We start from the raw sequence: 23,994 nt of genomic DNA on the forward strand, positions 1-23,994 counted from the left end.
TTTAGTTGAATATGTGTAATATAGTTACAGTGGTTGGAAGCTCCAGAGAGTCTGCATTTGTGTTTTTTTCTTTTCTTTCTTTTCTTTTCTTTTATTTTATTCTATTTTATTATTTTATTTTTTGAGAAGGAGTCTCACTCTGTCTCCCAGGCTGTAGTGCAATGGCACGATCTTGGCTCACTGCAACCTTTGCCTCCCAGTTCAAGTGATTCTCCTGCCTTAGCTCCCGTGTAGCTGCCCACCACTGTGCCCAATTTTTGTATTTTTAGTAGATACGGTGTTTCACTCTGTTGGCCAGGCTGGTTTCGAACTCCTGATCTCAGGTCATCCACCTGCCTCGGCCTCCCAAAGTTCTGGGATTACAGGTGTGAGTCACCGCATCCAGTCTCTTTCTCTCTTTTATTTATTTTTTTAGGAGAGAAGGTCTCATTCTGTCACCAAGGCTGGAGTGCAATGGCAAGGTTATAGCTCACTGCAGCCTCGAACTCCTGGGCTCAAGGGATCCTCCCGCTTAAGCCTCCTCAGTAACTGGGATTACTGTATTTGAATCCCAGTTCTGCCACTTCCTTGCTGTGTGGTTTTGGGCAAGTTTCTTAACCTCTCTGTGCTGTAGTTTCCTCATTTACAAAATGTGTTTAATAACAATTGTAATACTTATTAGGGTTGTTATAAGTATTTCATGGCATCTGGTGTAAAGTAAAAGCACTAAATTGATGCTAGTTATAAGTAATAACAATATCTATTTTTATTATGTAATATTGGGAAACCAGATGATTATACCAGCACTTTGTGGTCAACATCTTGATTGAGACCTATATTCATAGTACTTTTTTTTTCCCCCACATCAGATAGGTAATGTGCCGACAGCATAACCAGGTTTGAGGGCAGTCCATTTCACATGTGAGCATGAAAACCCAAACATACGCTTTCTACATTCATAGTTTTTAAATTGTGTATCTGTAGCCAGACCTCTGAGCTTGGTTTTTCTTCTGTGAATGGGAATGATCATTATATGGTGCTCTCTGGGTTACTGTGAAGAAAGAACCTGCCCTCAAAGAATATGAGTTGTACGAGCAACCTCAGTCCCAGCTGTTCACATTTCAGTGCATTTACAGTATGTGTAGGAATGACACGCCTTATGTAAAAATTGTTTAGAAGAAGCTGTTTGCTAGGGCTCACAAAATAAATAGGAAGTATAGTTCAGGGGTACCTGGGTGTTGAGTATTTTGGACAGAGATGGTTGGCCAAGACTCTTTCCTTGTTGTCTGATTATATCACAGCCTCTATGTAAACAATCAACAGGCCAAGTGCTTGCTTTTATCACATGGGTAATATCTGCAAATTATCAGGGTTAAGCTAAAGTGTTATATGAGGTTGAGACAAAATTGTTGATATTTGACTGTTTTTGATTTATACATGTGAGAATTTTATATGGTTCAATTTAATATTTATGTACTTTGTGCATCCTCCAGTTCTTTGATAAAAGTATGTGAATGTCTCCTTTTAAAGTACTCGTCTTTTTTTTTTTTTTTTTAAGAGATGGAGTCTTGCTCTGTCACCCAAGCTAGAGTGCAGTGGTGTGATCATAGCACTGGCGCCTAGAACTACTGACTGAAGCAATTCTCCCACCTCAGCTTCCTGAGTAGCTGGGACTACAGGCATGTGCCATCATGCCTGGCTAATTTTTTGATGTTTTGTAAAGATGAGGTCTTGATATATTGCCCAGGCTGGTCTTGCACTCCTGGCCTCAAGCGATCCTACTCCCTGGGCCTCCCAAAGTGGTGGGATTACAGGCATGAACCACTGTACCTGGCCTTGAGTTACTATAGTCTTTAAATAAGCATGAGAATAGTGCCGAGGTCTTGCTAATATGACTTCAGTATTTTTTGGAAACTTCATTCACTGTGCTACCAAAATTGTTAAGGAAGTGCAAAGAGATATTAGAGATTCTGTTTTTTAATGCTAGAGGATGATGCTTGGACTCACAAAATCTTTGAGTTAGAAAGGAACTTCAGAGTTACCTAAAATAAAATTTCCATAGTAATTTCGCAAATATTTTGCAAAAAAATTTTAAGTGACATTTTTCAGGCTTTCTATCTAGCATACTAGTAGAATTAAAAATCAGCACATCCTTTCTATAAGACAGTTTGACATGATGTACCAAGGGCCTTAAAAATGTTGATCTCTTTTGAGCCAGTAATTTAAGAATTTATCTCGAGAAAACAATTAAGAATATATGTAAAGATTTAGCCCCAAGGATATTTATTGTAGCCCTATTTGTAATGACGAAAGGTTGGGAATGACCCAGTTTTAGGGTTGCTTCAGCTGTTTTTCAGCTCCCCATCCCGATTGCTCTCTTCTAGATTTTCTAATGTTGATTGGTGCCCTTCATAACTTGTATACAAAGCTGGATCCAGTACTCCAAGGGTGAGCTGACCTCACAGAACACAGTGCCTGGGGAGTGCCCTTAATCTGGACTTGGAATCCCATCATACAGAGGCCAAGTCTCTGACCATGATGTTCTCTCTGTGTAACTGGGGCTGCTGAAACCCAAGTATTGTCAGCCAGTGCCGGTCTCCAGCCATGCTTGTGTCTTTTAAGAAGTGACAGTAACTGCTATTTGTGGAGATGGCTATTCATAGGGACTCCTTTTCTTTGCCTGACAGAGGCCCAGTGTTCTAAGCTCTAAGAGAGGCTCTGATGCCAGCATGTGAGTCACACTCACTTGCTACTGTTCTTTTCCAGAGTTTTGGGCCACTTGTTGCTCCACATCACTACCTCCTCTCCCCCTGCCCAGCTTGCATGGTCGCCCTGCCCTATCTACCATGCTGTGCTTGTACATAAGGTGCTTCTCTGCATTCCGTGTGTCTACTTTGTACTTTTGTGCTGCATTTTGAAAGAGCTGAATCGGCTGTTGGTGTCCAGGTTCAGGAAAGAAAGCTGGTCAACTTTTGGCAATAGATGCTTTAATATATCTTATGATTGTTTCTTGATTTCCATATTGTCTTGAGTTATAGCCTATTGGCATATTTCCTAGGAATGTTTTCTGAGAAAAGTGCCATGCAAATGTTAGGTATTTTTTGACTTACCATGAAAAATCAAGAGTTGTCAAAATAATAAAACACTGTTTTGACTTTTAATTTTTCGTCAGTTTGCATTTCCTTATTGCTTTAGTCTTCACAGGTTTGTGAAGCTCTCAGTTTAGCTCAATTCTGTCTCTTCATGTACATCCGAAATCCTGGTATTCCTTATTCTTATGACCTCACAGTTACTTTGTAAAGGTGTATGCAATTATTTGAACATCTTCATTTTTGACTTTTCTCACATTCAACAGTTCTAAAAACTTTTGGCAATGATGCACACTCCATCTTCCTTTGGAAAGTCGTATTGCATTTGAGCATGTTAAAGATTCTGAGAAATCCTCTGAAAGTATATAATAATAATAGCCAGTCAGGAAAACTGTTCACGTTTGCTAATATACAGTTTCTCAAAACTATTTGACTAGGAAACATTTTTCCACAAAGTACCAATTAACATTCCATGGAAATATTGTTGTGCAGAATATATCTGGGGAAAGGCATTGAATTTTCCTGAAAATTCATTTTCTCGTTTACAATTTTCCTTTTTTTTTTTTTTTTCCACTGGCTGTTGGTGCCAGGCAGAATTGTGATAAAGGGCTGGGTTTGGTTGCATCCTTTCTCAATACCCTCCTTTCCTGACTGGGAGCGTGCCCCCAGCCCAGGCCTTGTTACGCCTGCTGCCCAGAATCTCTCTCCCTGAGGTGGGGTAACTGGGCTCCTTTCCGGGCTTCTTCTCTGGACTAGTCTCTTTTTTGTCAGGACTGGTCTATTATATATATAATCTTTTCCATATTAAATGGGAAAGGACCAGGTTACTGAATTCATGTCAGAGTCAATAGAGATTCAAACTTACTGGGTTTTCCTTGCCACTGGGGCTATTTGTGGTTTTTCAGGTGGACACTTCCTAAGCTGTGTGACATAATGGATAAGATGAATATTTCATAACCAGAGACAGCTGGGGACAAATCTAGGCCCTATTATTTACTAACTGAGTGACCCTGAAGATGACTTAACCTAAGAATCAGGTTTTTTTTTATGTAAAATAATGGACAATCATCTATCTGATAGGATTACATGGTGTATTGGTTGGAAACCCAGGGCTTAAAAATTACTAGCTGTTGTTGTTGTTAGTATTATTCAGCTATGATTCCACTGCCGGTTATTTTTCTCCAACATTTTATTATGAAAAATTTTAAACATATGGAAAGTTAAAATAATTGGATAGTGAACACTCATAAACCTAACATCTAAATTCAATAAATAATATTTTATTATATTTGATTTGTCACATATATATTCACCTATCCATCACTTCATCTACCCTTTAATTTATCTTATTTTAAAATGAATTTTAAAGTAAATTGCAGACATCTTCCTCTTAAATACTTCAGCTTTATTATCATTAATGAGAGTTCAATATTTGTGTATGGTTCTTTTGGTGGTGGAGGGATGAAATCTAGATACCATGAAATGCACAAATTATATCATTTTTCATGTAACCCTATTAAGGTATAGAATATTTCTGTACCCAAGAAAGTTTGCACTGGCTCTGTTTAGTCAGTCCTCACCTTTACTCCTAACCCTGAATATTGTCTGATTTTTATAGCTAGGATTCCAGGCATGTTTTGTAGGATAGCGATAGGAATATTTGGGAGCTGGGGAGTTGCAGCATATGCTTTTTATCACACCATGGATGCTGGAACTTGGTATAGTTTTTCCATATGAGATTTTATAAATTTGGATTTTTATAAAAGTATAGTAATTCATTCAGCAAACATTTACTTACCAGATACCTTGCTAAGTACTGAGGGAGACATTCTGGAATCAAGTGAATGAAGTAGAGCACTACAGAGGCTCTAATAGAAATAGGTACAGGGTATAATGGAGGCACCAAGAAGGGAGAGGTTTAGTTCTTCTCAACTTGGAAACATAGGCAAGGATGGCCTTGAAGAGAAGGTGATATTTGAGCTGAGTGTTGTAAAAGATGAGTTGGTGTTTGAAGGCATTAGTGGAGTGGGAGAGGAGTTGGAAAATGGTGTTTCAGGGTGAGCAAGGGCAAAGGGGAGGAAGGAGCCTGGTGTGGTGGGGAATGGTTTTCCTAGGCTGGAGCAAAGGCAGCAAAGAGGAAGCTAAGATGGTAGGTGGAGAGGACTTTGCATACCATGCAAATGACTTTGATTTATTTTTATAGCCTAGGGAGTAATTGAAGAGATTTATTCATTTATGGAGGGGATTAAACTCAAGAGAGAAATTGTTAAACAATGCTGTTAGTAGCTTAAGAATATTTTATAATCAGATCAAAATCATATTTCTTCTTTGTGTTATTAAACTGTAATTTTATTCATATTCTGACTCTTTCCCCATTTATCTTTCTAAAATGACAGGTAGTATGCCAGTATTTGAAAAATCCCAATGTATCTGATTCACTACTGCTGCAGAATATTTTCCAAGCTCTGAATGTATATTACAATTATTCGGGGCAGGTGAAATGCCTGAATATTTCAGAGACAGCAACTAGCAGTCTGGGAACACTGGGTTGGAGCTATCAGGTAAATATGTATAATTTCCCCAAGTGGAACTTACTTTTAATCAGGGTACACAAGATTTTGTCATCTAACCTGGATCCAGTTTTGGCTTCTGTTACTTTATGCTGTGATACTATGGACAAGTTCTCTTGTTCATTCATTTGTTCATTTAATAATCACCAAATATATGTTGAGTTCTTACCATGCGTCAGGCACTCCTCTAGGTTTCAAAGATACAAACATAAATAGTACATGATCAAATATAGTGTAGTGAAAAAGTAAGTAATTAGTATTTCAATAGATCTTGATAAGTCCTACAAAGGAAGCATTTTATAGACATATAAGAGAAAGGGAGTCTAATTTGTCCTTCATCTGCACAATGAGACAGTAATAATAATAATACTTTCCTTCCAGAGTTGTTTTGAGGGTTAAATATGATAATAAATGTGAAATCAAGCAGTTTGCAGTGAAGGGATATAATCCTGACTTCCGTGGCTTCTTGACCAAGTCTTTTTAAGAATAATGAGAGATTATATGGCACGGAAGTAAAGAATGGGGCTTTGAAGCTGCCTTGCCTGAGTTCAAACCCTGCCTTCACTACTTACCAGCATTATGACTTTGTATTATTTATTTAACCTCTTTTTGCCTCATTTTTCTAATTGGATTCTCTCTTGGTTGGCTTTTTAGGCCTGCACAGAAGTAGTCATGCCCTTTTGTACTAATGGTGTCGATGACATGTTTGAACCTCACTCATGGAACTTAAAGGAACTTTCTGATGAGTGTTTTGAACAGTGGGGTGTGAGACCAAGGCCCTCCTGGATCACTACTATGTATGGAGGCAAAAACATCAGTTCACACACAAACATTGTTTTCAGGTGAGTTTTTACTGTCCAAAGATAAACTTCAGTTGGTGGAACATTTGTAGAATATCTGAAAAAATAGAACCAGGAAAATGCTGGACAATAGAATAATATAGAATACAACAGTGATACCCGTCACGTTTTCCTATGCCTTGAAAGATAGGATGCTGAGAAGAGATAGAATTTTTTGCTCTATTACCAGTGTGCTCTATTAAAGTCTTAAAAATCAACAGCAACAAAATTTTTAAAATATTAAAAAAAACTCTCCAGCACAAAATAAAGCATCATCCGCTGTTCTCAATTTGTCTTATTATTGTTATGTTGTTGTTGATGATAATAAAAAATTTCAGTATTCAAAACTTTTGAAGTGCCCACTTCATTCTGTTCCAAGTACTAAATGAGGCACTTTAAATAAATTACCTGGTTAAATCCTCACAACAACCCTGTGAAGCAGTTCTTCTAGGCCCTTTTTTACTGTGAAGGAAACTGAAAGTTACTGTGTTCAATCACTTGCCAAAGCTCATCCAGCTTTGTTTTAGTTACTAAGTGATAAAGCCAGCTTTCTATCATGGCCTGACTACAAATCCCATGTTTGTTTTTCTTTTTTTTTTTTTGAGACGGAGTCTCGCTCTGTCGCCCAGGCTGGAGTGCAGTGGCCGGATCTCAGCTCACTGCAAGCTCCGCCTCCCGGGTTTACGCCATTCTCCTGCCTCAGCCTCCCGAGTAGCTGGGACTACAGACGCCCGCCACCTCGCCCGGCTAGCTTTTGTATTTTTTTTTTTAGTAGAGACGGGGTTTCACCGTGTTAGCCAGGATGGTCTCGATTTCCTGACCTCGTGATCCGCCCGTCTCGGCCTCCCAAAGTGCTGGGATTACAGGCTTGAGCCACCGCGCCCGGCCCCATGTTTGTTTTTCTACATTACACTGCTCCTTAAGAAGTCACATAGTTGCCATTAGAGTTCACATTAGAGTTAATTGAGCAGACTCTATGTGTATCTGACTGGGACTTCAAAATTTCCATGTTTTGAGTTGAACATTAGGTTGTCAGCTGTTAAAATAGCAACGAGTTATTCAAGAATTTCCCCAAGTCTATATAGAAATAGGAGATACGACTACATATCTGTTAACCAGAGCTATTTTTTAAATTGTAAATGTCATTCTTTTACAAGTTCTTTTATTTGTTTTAATTTTTATTCTTTGAAAAAAAATCCGTTAAAACTTTATCTTGCATTTTACAGAAGTCTATGAATGATTTTTAAAAGGTACCTCCTTACCCCATATCACATTTCTCTGACAGTTGTTAAAGTAGGCAATGAGTATATCACCAGCTTGAGCATCGGCATCTTGCAAGGATTTCAGACCAACCAACCACTCACCAAAGAACTTGGCAGCTTTTTAATCTTGTTTTTAATACAATGGTAGGTCCACTCTGATGGCATACTTATCCAGCCAAATCTCTACAACACACTTTGCAAAATCAGTGATTAGCAAATTGGTTAGCTTTGGCATGCAGCTGTGCTTATTTGCCCGTGACAGCCTGGTGTTGATACTGGCAACAGAACATTGAGAAGGACAACTTTCGCACTATAAGAAATAGAGTCGGGTACCCTTCTGCAGGATTGTGTCTGGTGATCAGCATGTGTGACATCACCTTAACAATTCCTTGATGTATCAAGGGCTAGTTTCCTCGAGCCCTTTTATGAGGCACTACTCTGTTCATAAGGGTGGAGCCCCATAACTTAAATGACATATTTCTTGATTTATCTCCTCAAGACATTTTCTGTTTCTGTTGGAATCTCCCTTTGATTACAAGTTGGTTATTACCATCTATAGAACCACTTGTACCCAATTCAACCAACAAAAATGCAAGGAGGCTGGGTGCAGTGACTCACTCCTGTAATCCCAGCACTTTGGGAGGCCAAGGCAAATGGCTTGCTTGAACCCAGGAGTTCAAGACCAGTCTGGGCAATATGGTGAAACCCCATCTCTAGAAAATATATAAAAATTAGTTGGCATGGTGGCATGTGCCTGCAGTCTCAGCTACTTGGGAGGCTGAGGTGGGAGGATGGCTTGAGCCCAGGGGGTGGAGGTTATAGTGAGCTGAGGTTGCACCACTACACTCTAGCCTGGGCAACAGAGCCAGATATTGTCTCAAAAAACAAAAACAAAACAAAAAACACCAAGAAACATAAAAACAAAACAAAATAAATGAAAAAAATGCAAGGAAATGTTTGGGCTGATTATGTAACAGTTTACAGATATCCATAAAGTTGACGAAAGGAGTTTTCTTCGTTCCTACTTGGATGACCTGTGGAGGTTTCATGGTGAATTTCCTTTTCTTTCAAGCAACTGTATCTGGATTCTTTCCCCTTATGATGTTGAACACATGATCCAGCAGCTCTTCATATGTGCAGTCTCTTTCTGAGCCTACCTCGCAGGGCCTATCTGATTACTGAATGAGACAGCATCATCTTTTTGCTGTCTTCATCTTCTAGAGCTGTATCTTTTTTTTTTTTTTGAGACAGTCTTGCTCTGTCACTCAGGCTGGAGTACAGTGGCGCCATCTTGGCTCACTACAATCTCCGCCTCCCAGGTTCACACCATTCTCCTGCCTCAGCCTCCCAAATTACTCCCAAGTAATTTTTTGTATGTTTAGTAGAGACAGGGTTTCAACCATGTTAGCCAGGATGGTCTTGATCTCCTGACCTCGTGAGCCATGTGACTCGGCCTCCCAAAGTGCTGGGATTACAAATGAGCCACAACTCCCAGCTAGAGCTGTGTCTTTAGATTCCATCCTCATCTGGGAACTTGACATTCTTCTTTTTATTGCCAAGCATCATGTCAAGGTCCTCCTCTGGTTTATCTGGTTCTTGAACATCACTTTCAATCTTAAGATCCTTTACAACTTCTTCAGCTTTATCAATATCAAATATCTTTTTTTCCCTCCTTTTTCTTCTGAATAAAGAAGTTCAGGTCATCTAGAATATCAGAAACGTCTTTTTCCTACTGTCATCTTCATCGGCTTCTACATCTTTGTCTTCAGCTGGCTCCAGTTCCTCTTCTTGGGCTGGTTTTTCTCTGTTTGTGTATCCCCTTCCTCATCTAACATAAAGGGGTTTTTCTTTTTCTTCTTGCTCATAGTAGGATCAAAAACTGTCTCATCCCCAGACATGGCTGTGGCTCAAGTGGGCTCAGCACATGGGAACTCGGACAGCTCAGCCCCAGGCCCCTGGTAGCATTGCTGCTCCTGCCAGTACCTCTCCGACCACTGTACTCTACAAATTCTTTTAAATAAGAGTCAAATTTGGCCTTTGGTATATAGTCAAAAGTTTTTAGGGATCAGGAGAGCTGTTTGCCTGTACGTTGACTCTGAGTTTAGGCTGGTAGCACTGCCCACTTTGCAAAAAAAGGTCTCTGACTCATTAGACTCATTCTATTTTCTCTTTTAATTTTTAATTTTTATTTTTATTTTAAGTTCTGGGTGGGGTACATGTGCAGGATGTGCAGGTTTGTTACCTAGGTAAACGTGTGCCATGGTAGTTTGCTGCACCTATCAACCTATCACCTAGATATTAAATCCAGCATGCATTAGCTATTTTTCTTTTTCTTCTGAGATGGAGTTTTGCTCTTTTTGTGCAGGCTGGAGTGCCATGGCACAATTTTGGCTCACTGCAACCTCCGCCTCCTGGGTTCAAGCTATTCTTGCCTCAGCTTCCCAAGTAGCTGGGACTACAGCTCACCTGGCTGTAGAGAAGGGGGCATATTTTGTGAGAAAAGTCAGTGGGTAGGAATTAGAGCTCCATGTAAGAAACTTTTAGCTCAGTGTAAGAAAGGACTTTCAGGAAGAGCTGTTCAAAGGTAGAGTGAGCTGTCTTGAGTAAAATTTCGTAAGCTTTTTTGATTCTCAGTTTTATCCTTTGTGAAGTGAGAATAATAATACCACTCACCCCATAAAGTTGTGGTGCATCAAAAGAGCTCATCAAAGTACTTGGCCCAGATCTGGCAAATATCTACGCTCAAAAAATATTTGTTGAATGAATAAATGAAAGTACACTCTTCACCTTGTCCTTTATGTTCTAGCCACAGGGAACTGTATACTTATCCCTGAATGTCCTTTCTCATCCTCTTTTTCCTTTTTCCTGAAGTTTCATACCTTCTCCAAGAAATATTCCATAAGGGAGGATAGGTTTCTACCTCCCCCTTACTTCTAGTAGCACCTGTAAGTACCGCTTATCACTCCATGTGGTAGTTATCTGTTTGTGTTTCTATCTGCCCCATGAGATTGTGAATTTATCACTGGCAGGGACTTCATCTTAACCATCTCTGTATCTTTAGCATTTGCTTACAGTGACTGGCACATAATGAATGCCTAGTAAATATGCCTGTTGTTGATAAGGATGATGAATGAAATACACAGCTCAGGAAGGCTTCAGAAGCATGTGAAAGTTTAAAGGCAAGACGGTGTAAAGATGCTGGTTTATCTTTTTGCAGTGGCAAGTCTACTTTTACAAAGAAATCTTTTTCTATAGTTTGCTAGATACGAGAAATGCAATGCAAAAATTTTTAAGTTATCAAAAAATTCAAAATTCTCCTACTTTTCTGAAGAAAGAGCACTCCCAAAGTAAAGGAACAGCCACAGGTGTGTCTGTTCTGTGTACTTCATGGCCACTAGCTATAAAATGTTTCTGGTTGCTGAGTAAGAAGGTGTCCAAGCATAGGCATGGGCAAAGACTTCATGACTAAAACACCAAAAACAATGGCAACAAAAGCCAAAATTGACAAATGGGGTCTAATTAAACTAAAGACTTCTGCACAGCAAAAGAAATTATCATCAGAGTGAACAGGCAACCTACAGAATAGGAGAAAATTTTTGCAATCTGTCCATCTGACAAAGGGCTAATATCTAGAATCTACAAGGAACTTAAACAAATTTGCAAGAAAAAAACAAACAACCCCATCAGGAAGTGGGCAAAGGATATGAACAGACAGTTCTCAAAAGAAGACATTTATGTGACCAACAAACATGAAAAAAACTCATCATCACCGATGATTAGAGAAATGCAACTCAAAACCACAGTGAGATACCATCTCATGCCAGTTAGAATGGCAATTATTAAAAAGTCGGGAAACAACTGATACTGGAGAGGGTGTGGAGAAACAGGAACGATTTTACACTGTTGGTGGGAGTGTAAATTAGTTCAACCATTGTGGAAGACAATGTGGCAATTCCTCAAGGATCTAGAGCCAGAAATACCATTTAACCCAGCAATCCCATTCCTGGGTATATACTCAAAGGATTATAAATCGTTCTACTATAAAGACACATGCACACATACGTTTATTGCAGCACTATTCACAATAGCAAAGACTTGGAACCAACCCAAATGCCCATCAATGATCGACTGGATAAGGAAAATGTGGCACATATACACCATGGAATACTATGAGCCATAAAAAAGGATGAGTTCATGTCCTTTGCAGGGCCATGGATGAAACTGGAAACCATCATTCTCAGCAAACTAACACAGGAACAGAAAATCAAACACTGCATGTTCTCACTCATAAGTGTGAGTTGAACAATGAGAACACATGGACTCAGGGAGGGAAACATCACTCACTGGGATCTGTCGGCGGGGCAGGGGTTGGGGAGGGAGAGCATTAGGAGAAAATACCTAATGTGGATGACGGGTTGATAGGTGCAGCAAACCACCGTGACACGTGTATACCTATGTAAAAAACTTGCACATTCTGCACATGTATCCCAGAACTTAAAGTATAATTAAAAAAAAAGAAAGAAAAAAAAAGAAAAAGTGTCCAAAGAGCCCTGTGGAAAGTATCTTAATCTTCATTTCCAGGTTTCTCTCCTTAGTCTGCCTCACACAAATCCAGGTGTGATTGCTTTTCTGGTTGGGAAGTTTAATCTTTAATTGTTGGATTGGAGATTTTTCAGTTAAGGCTTTGAAGTCAGGTAGACCTTGATGCCATTTTTCTTCCCTAAATTAGCTGCATGACCTTGGGCAAATTGCCAATTCATATTACTTAGGAATAATAATGAGTACCTAACAGGGTTATTTCAAGGAACAAATTATTGTGGAAATAAGCAACAGAGATTTTGTCTGTTTTGTTCACTGTGGAGTCCCCTGCCCAGTCGGTGCCTGATATATAGTAGGCACTCAGTAAACATTTGTTTACCTGTTAATAGTCTCATTACAGCAATTCTTTTTTTATTCCACAATTGTTTTTTGGGGGGAGATTTATTTTCTTTCCCAACTTGTAGACATTATTTTACCAATAGTCATTCTCAGTCATTTTAGTATAAATCCAAAAGGGAGTCCCTGAGGAGCTGGTTAGTTTAACATCATTTCTCAGGCAAATTAATTGTTGCCAGTGACTAAGTGAAGCTCCCTGTTGGGGAAATTTTACCCAGGCATCTAGATCCTCTCAATGATGCCAGTTTTTTTTTTTTTTTTTTGTAGATTTCCCAATGACTGGTTTAGTTTTCACACATCTAGGACCAAGAAATTCAAGTCCATGTGCATCTTAGGTCTCTCAGCAACTCCAAACACTGTTGCTAAGCCACTAGGCTATTTCAGATGACCTTTTAAATCAAATGCAGTTTGCTTATTATGTGGCTGTTGGGATAGCTTTTTTGTTTTGCAAATAATGGAGAGTTTTCTATCTGGGTTGGGCTTGTCAATTTGGAATAACGATAAAGGCGATTTATTAATTTAAGAGAATCCAACTCCTTATGTAGTTTACTTTAAAAGTTTACCTGGTAGTTGAAAACTGAGGCTTCTGTTTTACATGAGTTTTTCTTTTTGTTTTTAATAAAACCAAAAAAGCACGCTTCTAGAGTGTAGTTTGTTTTTTTTTTTCCAAGAATGATGTTAAGTTGCAATTGAACAGAGGACAATTTTTATTTTATTTTATTTTTTTGAAACAGAGTCTTGCTCTGTTATCCAGGCTGGATTGCAGTGGCATGATCTCGGCTCACTGCAGCCTCTACCTCCCGGGTTCAAGCCATTCTTCTGCCTCAGCCTCCCAAATAATTGGGACTACATGCATGTGCCACCACGCCTGGCTAATTTTTGTATTTTTAGTAGAGGCAGGGTTTCACCACGTTAGGCAGGCTGATCTCGAACTCCTGACCTCAAGTGATCCATCCACCTTGGCCTCCCAAAGTGCTGGGATTACAGGTGTGAGCCACCGTGCCTGGCCAGGACAGGCAATTTTAAATTGTATTTCAAACACACATATACTTAAAGTACCTAATTTTTTTCTCATATAATTTGTACATTTACATTTTCATGATTTATTTGCCTCTTGGTGGTGGTAATACTTATTATGCTTACAGAATATGGTAATAACTATAATGACATCACACGTTTGTGTAGTAGTTTATTTATTTTCACATATATTATTTGACTTGGGCCGCACAATAGTTCTATCTGAGAAGGGTATTATCTTTCTTAAAAAACATTTTATTTTCTATAATCCATGTGAGAATTGAGGTTCACAGGGGTCAGTAACTTACCCAAAGTCATGCAGCTAGTAAAAATGTACAACTTAGATCTGCTGTGAATGAATTCATTGTTCTTTCCACTATTAACACACAGCTGAAGGTCAGTCTCTTTATATTTATATTAATTGTTTATATGAACTTTTCTTTCCCATGTAAAAAGTACCAAAGTGATTTACAGCATGTTTATGAACTTGCATATGTGTATTTATAGATGTCTATGATGGGCATCCAGTATGAGGCCACAGCCAACTAGACACTTTTTAAGTTCATTCAGTAAATTTTTTGGGCCTCCTATTGTGAGCCAGGTCTGCTTCTAGGAACTTGGAGATGTAGAAATAAACAATAGGACAAAAATCTCTGCTGTCATGGAGTTCTAGTTTGAGAGATAGGAAATGAAACAAGATAGAACTTATAAATATGTTAGAAGGATATAAGTGACAAGGAGAAAAAAGTAAACTGGGGAAGGGGACTGTAAAATGTCATAGGGAAGGAAAACAGTTGAAATATTTTGTTAGAGTGACCAGGGAAGACTTCATCAAGGGGTGACTTTAAAAAAATGATATAGAGGAAGTAAAGGAGCTAGCCATGAAGTTGGTGGAGTAAGAGGATTAACTGAAGGCAAAGGCCTTGAAAGAGAAGTGTCCCCAGCCTATTCTTCAGGTGGAGTAAGGTCAGTGTGGCTGGAGTGGGTTAGTAAGTGAGAGAGTAACAGGAGGTGAAATCAGGGAGGGAGCAGAGGGCCTGAATTATGTAGAAACTTGTTGGTTCTAGTAAGGACTTAGGTTTTTACTGTGAATGAGATGGGAAAACTTGGAGCTTTTTGAGAAAAGGAATGACATTGTCTGGTTCAGGTTTTAACAGGATCAAGTTGGCAGCTCTATTGATAATAAATTGCAGGGAGACAAAGGTAGAGGCAGGAAGGTCAGTTAAAAGGCTATTGTAGTAACTCAGGCTAGAGATAATGGTGACTTAGATTAGGGTTGTGCAGTGGAGGTAATGCAAAATGGTCAGATTATGGATATATTTGAAGATATAGATGACAGGATTTGTTGACAGATTGTGTGTTAAACAATGAGAAAATTAAAGAGTGAAACCAAAAAGATTAAAGAGTGACATCAAACTTTTTGACCTGAACAATGAAAAGGATAGACTTCCCATTGACAGAGATTGGGGAAGATGGCAGGAGGAGCTGGCTGGCATTTGGGGAGCATCAGGAACTGCCAAGTGTCTAATTTGACTTCCATGTAAAAATGTGAAGTACACAGTTGAACTTTGGTTCTGAAGTTTAGGGGAACAATCCTGGCTAGATACATTATTTGGTAGTCATCTGCATATAGGTTATGCTTATAGTTGAGAAGTTTTTTGATGATTATGCAAATTATGGGAATAATTTCATGTATTTGATAATGTGAGCTTGAAGATTTTTTATTTCAGGCTTTGTAAACAATACCAGCAAAATGGAGTTTGCATTAAACAAATATCAGGACACACATAAAAATGTCCTGTAAGTGATTTCAAGTAGTATGTAGGTAAAGATATGCCAAGGGGTACCATTCGAGGGGAAAGTGATCTAATACATGCCATGGGCAGAATACTCAGATTCAGGTATTTCAGTGACAGTTTTTTTCCTGAGGAATCTGTTTCCATGAGATTAGGTAGATGAAAGGCAGACCTGGGACTAGAAGCAAAGTATGTCTGATCCCAAAGCTCATGCTCTTCTTACTTTGCATCACACAAGAGAGCGTGAGCTGTCGACTTCCAACAGCAGTTATGGTTCCACTGAATTGCAGCGTAGTATAAAATTAAGCATTGGACTAGGGTTTTTGGAACTGTGTTTGAATCTCAGATTTGCTAAGTCAAATGATTTTGGCAAGCCTTTTAAATTCTCTGGGCATTAGTTTTCTCTTTTATAAAATAATTGTAATTAAACCTACTTCATAGGGTTGTTACAATGAACAAATGTGAAAGGCTTTGTAAACACGAATGCAATCTATGCATAATATGTTATACTAGGGAAAAATTTGATTTAAATAGTATCAACAATAAAATGCTTTGGAATAAATTTAACAAAAGAAGTGCAAGATGTATACATTGGAAACAAAGAAATTAAAAATTGCTTCCTTTAAATGGAAAGACCTCTCATGTTTATGTATTAGAAGAATTAATACTATTAGGGTGACTATACTCCTCAAGTTGATCCATACATTCAATGTGATCTCTATCAAATTTCCAGCTGGCCTTTTTTTAAAAAAAAAAAAAATTAGAAATTGACAAGCTGATCCTGAAATTCATATAGGAATATATGGGACCCAGAATAGCCAAAACAATCTTGAAAAGGAAGAACGAACTTGAAGAACTCACACTTCCTGATTTCCAACTTACTACAAAGCTACAGTCAATACAGTGTGATACTGGCATAAGGATAGACATATAGACAAGTGGAAGAGAATCAGGTGTCCAGAAGTCAAACCTTACATGTATGGCTTATTGATTTTCAACAAAAGTAGCAAGACAATTCATTGAGAAAAGAATAGTTTTTTCAACAAATGATGATGGGAAAACTGGAGATCCTCATGCAGAAGAATGAGGTTGGCTCCCTATTTCATACCATAACATAACAAATCGACTCAGAATAGATCAAAGGCTTAAATGTAAGGGCTAAAATGATAAATCTCATAAAGGAAAACATAGGAATAAATCTTCATGACCGTGGATTAGACAGCAGTTTCTTGGTTACCATACCAAAAACACAAACAATGAAAAAAGGTAGATAAATCGACTTCATGAAAATGAAAAACTTGTGCTGCAAATGATACTATCAAGAAAGTTAGAAGATAGTCTACAGAATGGGAGGAAATATTTGCAAGTCATATATTTGATAAGGGACTTGTATCTAGAATAGGTAAGGCTTTGTAAACAATACCAGCAAAACGGAGTTTGCATTAAACAAATATCAGAACACACATAAAAGATTTCTGTAAGTTATTTGAAGTGGTATGTGGATAAAGATATGCCAAGAGGTGCCATACAAGGGGAAAGTGATCTAATGTTTGCAATGGGCTGAGTACTTTGATCCAGGTATTTCAGTGCCAGTTTTTTCCCTAAGGAATCTGTTTCCATGAGATTAGGTAGATGAGAGGCAGACCTGAGACTGGAACCAAAGTGTGTCTGATCCCAAAGCTCATGCTTTTCTTACTCTGCAACACACAAGTTAAGAGAGTATGAGCTCTCAGTCAAAAATAAAAAGATATATAACTCTAGTTAAAAAATGAGCAAAGATATGACTGGGCATTTTCCCAAAGAAGATATAAAAATGGCCAGTCAGCACATAAGATGTTTAAACACCATCAGTCTCTTGGGAAATGCAAATTAAAATCATAGTGAAATAACGTTTAATACTTACTAGCCTAGGGTGTCTAAAATAGACAGATAATAATAAGTGTTGAAGATGTAGGGAAAGTGGAACCCTCAAATGTTGCTACTGGGAATATAAAATGGTGTAGCCCGTTTGGAAAGTAGTCTGGCAGCTAATCAATAGGCTGTTACCATATGTCCTAGAAATTCCTAAAATTCCTAAGTATATGCCTAAGAGAAGTGAAATCATACATCCACACAAAAACTTGTATGTGAATGTTCAAAGGAGCAATACTCATTAACTAAAAAGTGGAAACAATACAAATGTGCATCAAATGATGAAGAGATAAATAAAATATGATGTATCCATACAATGAATTATTATTTGGCAATAAAAAGGAACATGTACTCATTCATGCTGCAACATGGGTGAAACTTGAAAACATTATGCCGGGTGAAAGAGACCTGTTCCAAAAGACCACCTACTATTTAATTCCATTTGTATGAAATGTCCAGAATAGGCAAATCTATAGATTCAGAAAATAGACTCATGGTTTCCTGGGGCTGAGAGCAAGGCAGGAAGGTGGGGAATGACTGCTAATGAGTATCGGTTTCTATTTGGGGTGATGAAAATGTTCTAAAATGGATTGTGGTGCTGGTTGCACAACTCTGAGTATACTAAAAACCATTGAATTGTGTATTTTAAATGGACAAATTCTGTGGTAGATGAATTATATCTCAACAAAACTATTCAGAAATATTATTAGGGATGCTATCTGTGGTTGTATTGGATTTTTTACTCAGTTAAACTAAATACTCAGTTTTAGTGACTGATTATCTTTACATTATTCCGAATTGTGTTGTGTGAACCAGTCGAGACTAATAACCTAGTAGCATTTCCTTAACTTTAAAGCTGATGTAAAATGAAGATTTTTGTGTAATGCCCAAATTTTCAGATTCCAGATCCCGGTGACATTTTTCAGATCTACTATCCTGTTTCCCAAAGTACTGTACTGTATTGGATAAAAAATGCAGACTCCTCCCTTCCTCCCTTCCTTAAGAAAATGGGGTTTCACCATGTTTCCCAGGCTAGCTGGGCTCCAGTGATTCACCATCTTGGCCTCCCAAAGAGCAAAGATTACAGGCATGAGCCACTGTGCCCGGCCTGTTATCTCCATTTTACAGATGAGGAAACTGAGTCAGGTAACTTGCATTATATAACTTTTGAATGATGAAATCAGGATTGAAATTAAGGTTTCTAAATTTCATATCCCAGTGTAATCTAGGTTGATTTATGGGAACACCTCCTTCAATCATCTCTGGTTCCTTTTTTTTTGCACCTGGTTACAGGAATATTGCAAAACTCCAGTACGAATCATCTCTCCATATGATAAGTTAGGTCCTCAGATCAAATCCCCCAGGTTACAAGTTTATAATTTTAGGTGTTAAACATGTAATAGGTTTCTCCTAGCTTATCTGAGTGTTGATATGAAAAACTAACACCTTTATTTTTTCTTCTGTTTTTCACTTGCAGCAATGGTGAACTAGACCCCTGGTCAGGAGGTGGAGTAACTAAGGATATCACAGACACTCTGGTTGCGGTCACCATCTCAGAGGGGGCCCATCACTTAGATCTGCGCGCCAAGAATGCCTTAGATCCCACGTCTGTGCTGTTAGCCCGCGCCTTGGAAGTCAGACATATGAAGAATTGGATCAGAGATTTCTATGACCGTGCAGGAAAGCAGCACTGAGAAACTTTTGATTGTTTTCAGTTTCTTCTTTTATGTTCTCACCACCACATTCCCATTCACTTTGGCTTTCTACATGTAATTACCTTCTCTTGTTTATCATTAGATTTCATGGGGCCAAGGTTGAGATAGAATAGAGGGTGATGACGGTAAGAGCAACCTGTCCCATGAATGTGATTTCCTGAGTTCTCACTGTCTTTGCACCACGTCTAGGAAGAATCTTCTTGATAACTCTCCCACACCATCAGTGGCCTTCATAACTGGAGCAGAGTTCCTGATTGCTTTTCATAAGAGGGAGAGTTACTTTCTTTGTATCTCTGCAAGCAGAGATTTCTCTTTGGCTTTCAGGTTGAAGTCTCTTTAGCCCATTTGTAAGTCCCCATCCCTACCCTACACAAAGTAAAAGCAGAAGATAGATAAAAAATGATGTAATTGCAGCTGGTAGGATGTCTGGTGCCAATCCAGGAAGTGAGAGCCATTTCTTTTGTACTGGATTTAATGACTTTGAACTGTGCTGTAAATAAAGAATACAGCTGGACCTTATACCTGTGTGTTGCTTCTGAAGCTCACTCCGGCTCCGGCTGTTGGGAATGCTGTGTGCACTGGGCTTAGCTGGTTTTGGAAAGTCCTTTAATTTTTTCTCTTCCACTTGGCAGCTTTTCTTAGTTCTGGGATGTTGGCCACTATGGTACTGCCAGTAAGAAATCTGGCCTTTTTCTGCTCCATTTCTCTTTGTTTCTAAGGTCAGTTTTGTGGTAATTTGGTTGAATTCTGCCAGTTTAGGAAAATGACTCTGTTTTGTCTTTTTAAATCTGAGCAAGCTTTATGCTGTAGTCACTAATCATATTTCAGTAAGAAGCCTTTAAAAATTGATGAATCAGCTATTCCCAAAGTAGAATATAGTAATATTCAGCTTTTAAATTTTTAAAATTTTATTTTCTGATATTGTTACTGCTGTCATTAAAACCAGAAGTGTTAGACACTAACAGGCAGGTGCACGAGAACTTTTCTGTATGACTTCCAAAAGACAAGCTGACTAATTCATGCAGGCAGCATATTTGACATTAATAAATGGCCAAGCCATTCCTATTTCCAAGGGGTTGGCTTCTTTCAAGCAGTTCTTACACTGAGACCTTTCTTCAGAAGGGCTTTTCTAGGATAACAAATAGGGTTGGATCAAAACCTTTCAGGGACACAGAGAGACAGAGAGAGAGAGAGAGACTAACAGTTTCTACTCTGTTGAAAGATTTCTTCCTCCTTGTTTCTTTTCATTTTCTCTCAATAATTTTTTTTTCTTCACACTGCCTTGGGAACATTTTCTGCTTTTAAAAAACTGTACCTTGAGCTTGATCATTTTTAAGGCACTTTTTTTTTTTTTTTTTAAGTGCAGATATAGAGTTCGTTCTTGGGATGGAAGGCTGAAATATTTCCTTTACTTTCCCTGGCATCTGGGAGATACAGGAAAATCTTTGTCTTATTTCGGAAGGCTTTAGTTCTCATTGTAATGAGTTGTCTATCAAAGCATTTGGTTACTATTTTTGTTTCAGCATCAGAGAACACTCTCTTTGGGTGGGAATTTAAGGGCCAGAACAATACTGGTTTTTATTCTTTGTCAACTAAGAAATCATATAATGTAGGGTTTATGGGCTTAATAGAGGATATTCTTACAATTTATTTTACAATTTTAGGGTTTTTTTCCTTGTGTAGAATCTTTAAAATACTTTGCCATTTTATTTAATATTGATTGTTTGGATGAGTTACATTATTCTGAAGAATCAAACTGCAAAAAATAGAATTTTTTGGCAAGCATAATTGTATCCTATTACTGTACTCATTTTAGGGATATAGATAACAGCCTTAATTGAAGTGAGTACAATTATAATATGCTAAAGTTTAATTTTGAAATGAAAAAGAATTGGAGTGTCAGATAAGCCTTATTATTTAAAGCATCCCTCTAATAAAACTGCACTTTTTACCGACAGGAAAAGGGAGACATGGAGACTTGAGTGCTTTCTATTTTTATTTTTTTCAGCTCCCAAGAGCTTAGAAAGAATTTCTCCTAAAGAAATTTAGGAAAACCTTCTTAGGGAATCTGTAGCGCCAAGAGGTTATCCAGAGGAGGCAGTGTCTAAGCCAGCATAGTAGAGGGCAAAGGCCCGTGAGATATCCAGTTCAACTGCATCATTTTGAAAGGGATAGAATTGTAGCCTAGAGAGAAGGAACTTGTCTAAGGCCTCACAACTCCTTTTTGGCAAAATTGCGGCAGAATTGGGGCTCCTTTTTGGCAGATTTTGTTTGTTTGCTTTATTTTACTGGTACAGTTTTATTTTTGTTTGGATTCACGCAACAAAAGCCCACAAAACCAGCTTAAGGAAAAGAAATTTTTTGAAACTGCAAGATCAGCTCCAGGGCTTGGGTTACTAGGAATCACGGGGAACTAGAAGTAGGATCTGGAAAGTCGTTAAAAATCAGTACTGCTGTGTTCTGTTTCACTTTCAACAGAGGTGACCTGTTGTCAGGCTGGTTTGGATTTGTTCCTCAGATGTCTACAGTTTGGTAGGCAGTCTAAAGCGTGCATCAGAATTACCCAAAAGGGCTTGTAAAAATGCTGATTCCTGAGCCCTGTCCCAGAGTTTCTAAAATGTCTTGGGATGGATCTTGGGAAGTTGCATTTCTAACAAGTTCCCAGGTGATGCTGGAGCATCACACTTTGAGAGCCCCTAGTTGAAAGAATCTGGAATTTGAATTTGAATTCAGTTCATCTTACTTTTGTCATCCTGCCTGACTCATTTGAGTGTGGGAGCCCTGCCTAGTGCATCTCTTTCCATGACTGCTTTATTCTCCCCCTACAGAACAGCTTCCTTTTCTGTACTCACACAAGGCCCATAAGGACTTCTTAGAATGGTGTCCTCAACCCCCTGAGGGAGCAATGCCTCACAAATGCACAACTCTCAGGTGGTTAGGGAAGGACAGGGCCATGAAAACACAGTTACAAAGGTATACTTCTTGGGACTGGGGAAGCAGTTCAGGCAACTCAATCACACGACATCTATCACACAGTGTTTCTCATGACATAGGTATCCAACAAAATGCCAGTAACTTGTGTAGTAGAAAGACCTATACCCGTAGTTGAACAAGTATGGAAAATAATGAGACAAATGAAGTTAAATAGTTTCTTTGTTTATCTATAAATAGTATGTGACTCTCCGAAATGGTGATGAGAATACAACTCTTTTCTTTTCTTTTTTTTTGGAGATGGAGTCTTGCTCTGTTGCCCAGGCTGGAGTGCAGTGGTGCGATCTCTGCTCACTGCAAGCTCCGCCTCCCGGGTTCACACCATTCTCCTGCCTCAGCCCCCAGAGTAGCTGGGACTACAGGCGCCCGCCACCACTCCTGGCAAATTTTTTTTTTTTTTGGTACAGATGTGGTTTCACCATGTTAGCAAGGATGGTCTTGATCTCCTGACCTCATGATCCGCCTGCCTCGGCCTCCCAAAGTGTTGGGATTATAGGCGTGAGCCACTGTGCCTGGCCAACTTTTTCTGTTTGTAACAGAGCATCTCCTAGGCATAAGACGTTGGTCTAAAACCTGAAAAATGCAATGGCAAAAAAGCAAACACAGCACCTAATTTAATAAGGTTTATGTTCTGGTGGGAGAAAGACACGAAATGTCAATTATACAGTGAATTGGTACAACTATAAATGTTACGAAGAGTTGAGGCTATTAGGACATTAATTGCAATTTAATAGGGAAATAGAGATTAATTGCTAAATGTTCTAATCCAATGGTCTCAACTCGTCATAACATAAATGTTAAATGTTTAGCATTTAGACAATGTGAGGTAGTCTGGGGGAATAGCAGTGTCTTTTTGATATGCTACATTTTAGCTGTGATCTAAATGATGAATGGGAGCTATACTAGAAAGAGGAGTGCAGAAAATGACATGTGCAAAAGCCCTGAGTGTAGCATATTGAAGGAACTTGAAGAAAGCCACTGCGATGGGAAGGCAAACAACCACAGAGAATGTAACGTAAGATGAATATGAAGACATGGGAAGGGGGAATGCTCATTCAAGTAGAATTATACGGATGAAAAACCTTAGATGGGCTTTAATCAGGGGAGTGACATGAACAGATTTTCATTTAAAAGGACTACTCTGGCTATAGAGTAGAGTATGCATTGTAGGGTACAAGCAAGTAAGGTAGGAGACCCCAGTCACAGTTGTCAAGTTAAGAGAAGAAGGTAGGTTTGACTAGAGTGGTAGAGACGGAGACGAGGAGAAGTGGAAAAATTGGAGAAAGATTTAGTAAGTCAATGGAATTTGTCTCAGTCTGTGCTGGAGAGTCATGGTGAGTAGATGGCAATCAAAGTATGGGCTCAAGGAGCTGGTGTTTGAGAAACATACTTCAGGAGCTCATAGTGTAGTGTCCTTACCCTGATACTTTTTAAAGAAATACCCAAACATCCTAATTCCTCTACGTATGACTCCACTGATCCAAGACACCACTTGAGCCCCACTACAGCCTTTCCTTAAATTAATTCTCTGGACTTATTTCCCATTTTTACTGCCACCCTTCACTTTCCTAATAACCCTGCACTTTGGCTATATCAAACTTCTCATCGTTCTGAAATACTGCTCTTCTGTTTAAAATTCCTTTCTCAGCACCAACCTCCAATATGTTTTTTACTGGTAAACTGCTGTGCATCATTTAAAGCCCAGAACAATTTGATTACCTTCCCTCTGAAGTCTTTCCCAGCTTTCCTAAAGGAAGTAATTCCTTGTCTGTGCCCTCACAGAACCAGGTTTACACTTAGTGTGTGAGCCAGAATGTAAACTCCACCAAGGTGGGGATTGTCTGTCTTCTTTTCTAGCACTGTAAACAGTACCTGACCACCTCTAATTTG

General features: G+C 38.7%; 1 protein-coding gene across 2 annotated transcripts in view; it reads left to right on the forward strand.

Moving 5' to 3' along the window:
- The window catches only part of PRCP (prolylcarboxypeptidase (angiotensinase C)), an 82,873-nt gene extending 63,241 nt beyond the window's left edge, over positions 1–19,632 (forward strand). For both annotated transcript variants that reach the window (XM_011938899.1, XM_011938898.1), the window contains 3 exons: positions 5,465–5,629; positions 6,293–6,480; positions 18,876–19,632. In XM_011938899.1, the coding sequence (XP_011794289.1) occupies positions 5,465–5,629; positions 6,293–6,480; positions 18,876–19,092 (570 nt within the window). In that variant the 3' untranslated portion in view covers positions 19,093–19,632. The remainder of the gene's footprint in view (positions 1–5,464; positions 5,630–6,292; positions 6,481–18,875) is intronic.
- The last annotated feature ends 4,362 nt before the right edge of the window (positions 19,633–23,994 follow it).

The sequence above is a fragment of the Colobus angolensis genome, unplaced genomic scaffold (assembly GCF_000951035.1).
Source record: "Colobus angolensis palliatus isolate OR3802 unplaced genomic scaffold, Cang.pa_1.0 Scaffold179, whole genome shotgun sequence".
NCBI lineage: Eukaryota > Metazoa > Chordata > Mammalia > Primates > Cercopithecidae > Colobus > Colobus angolensis.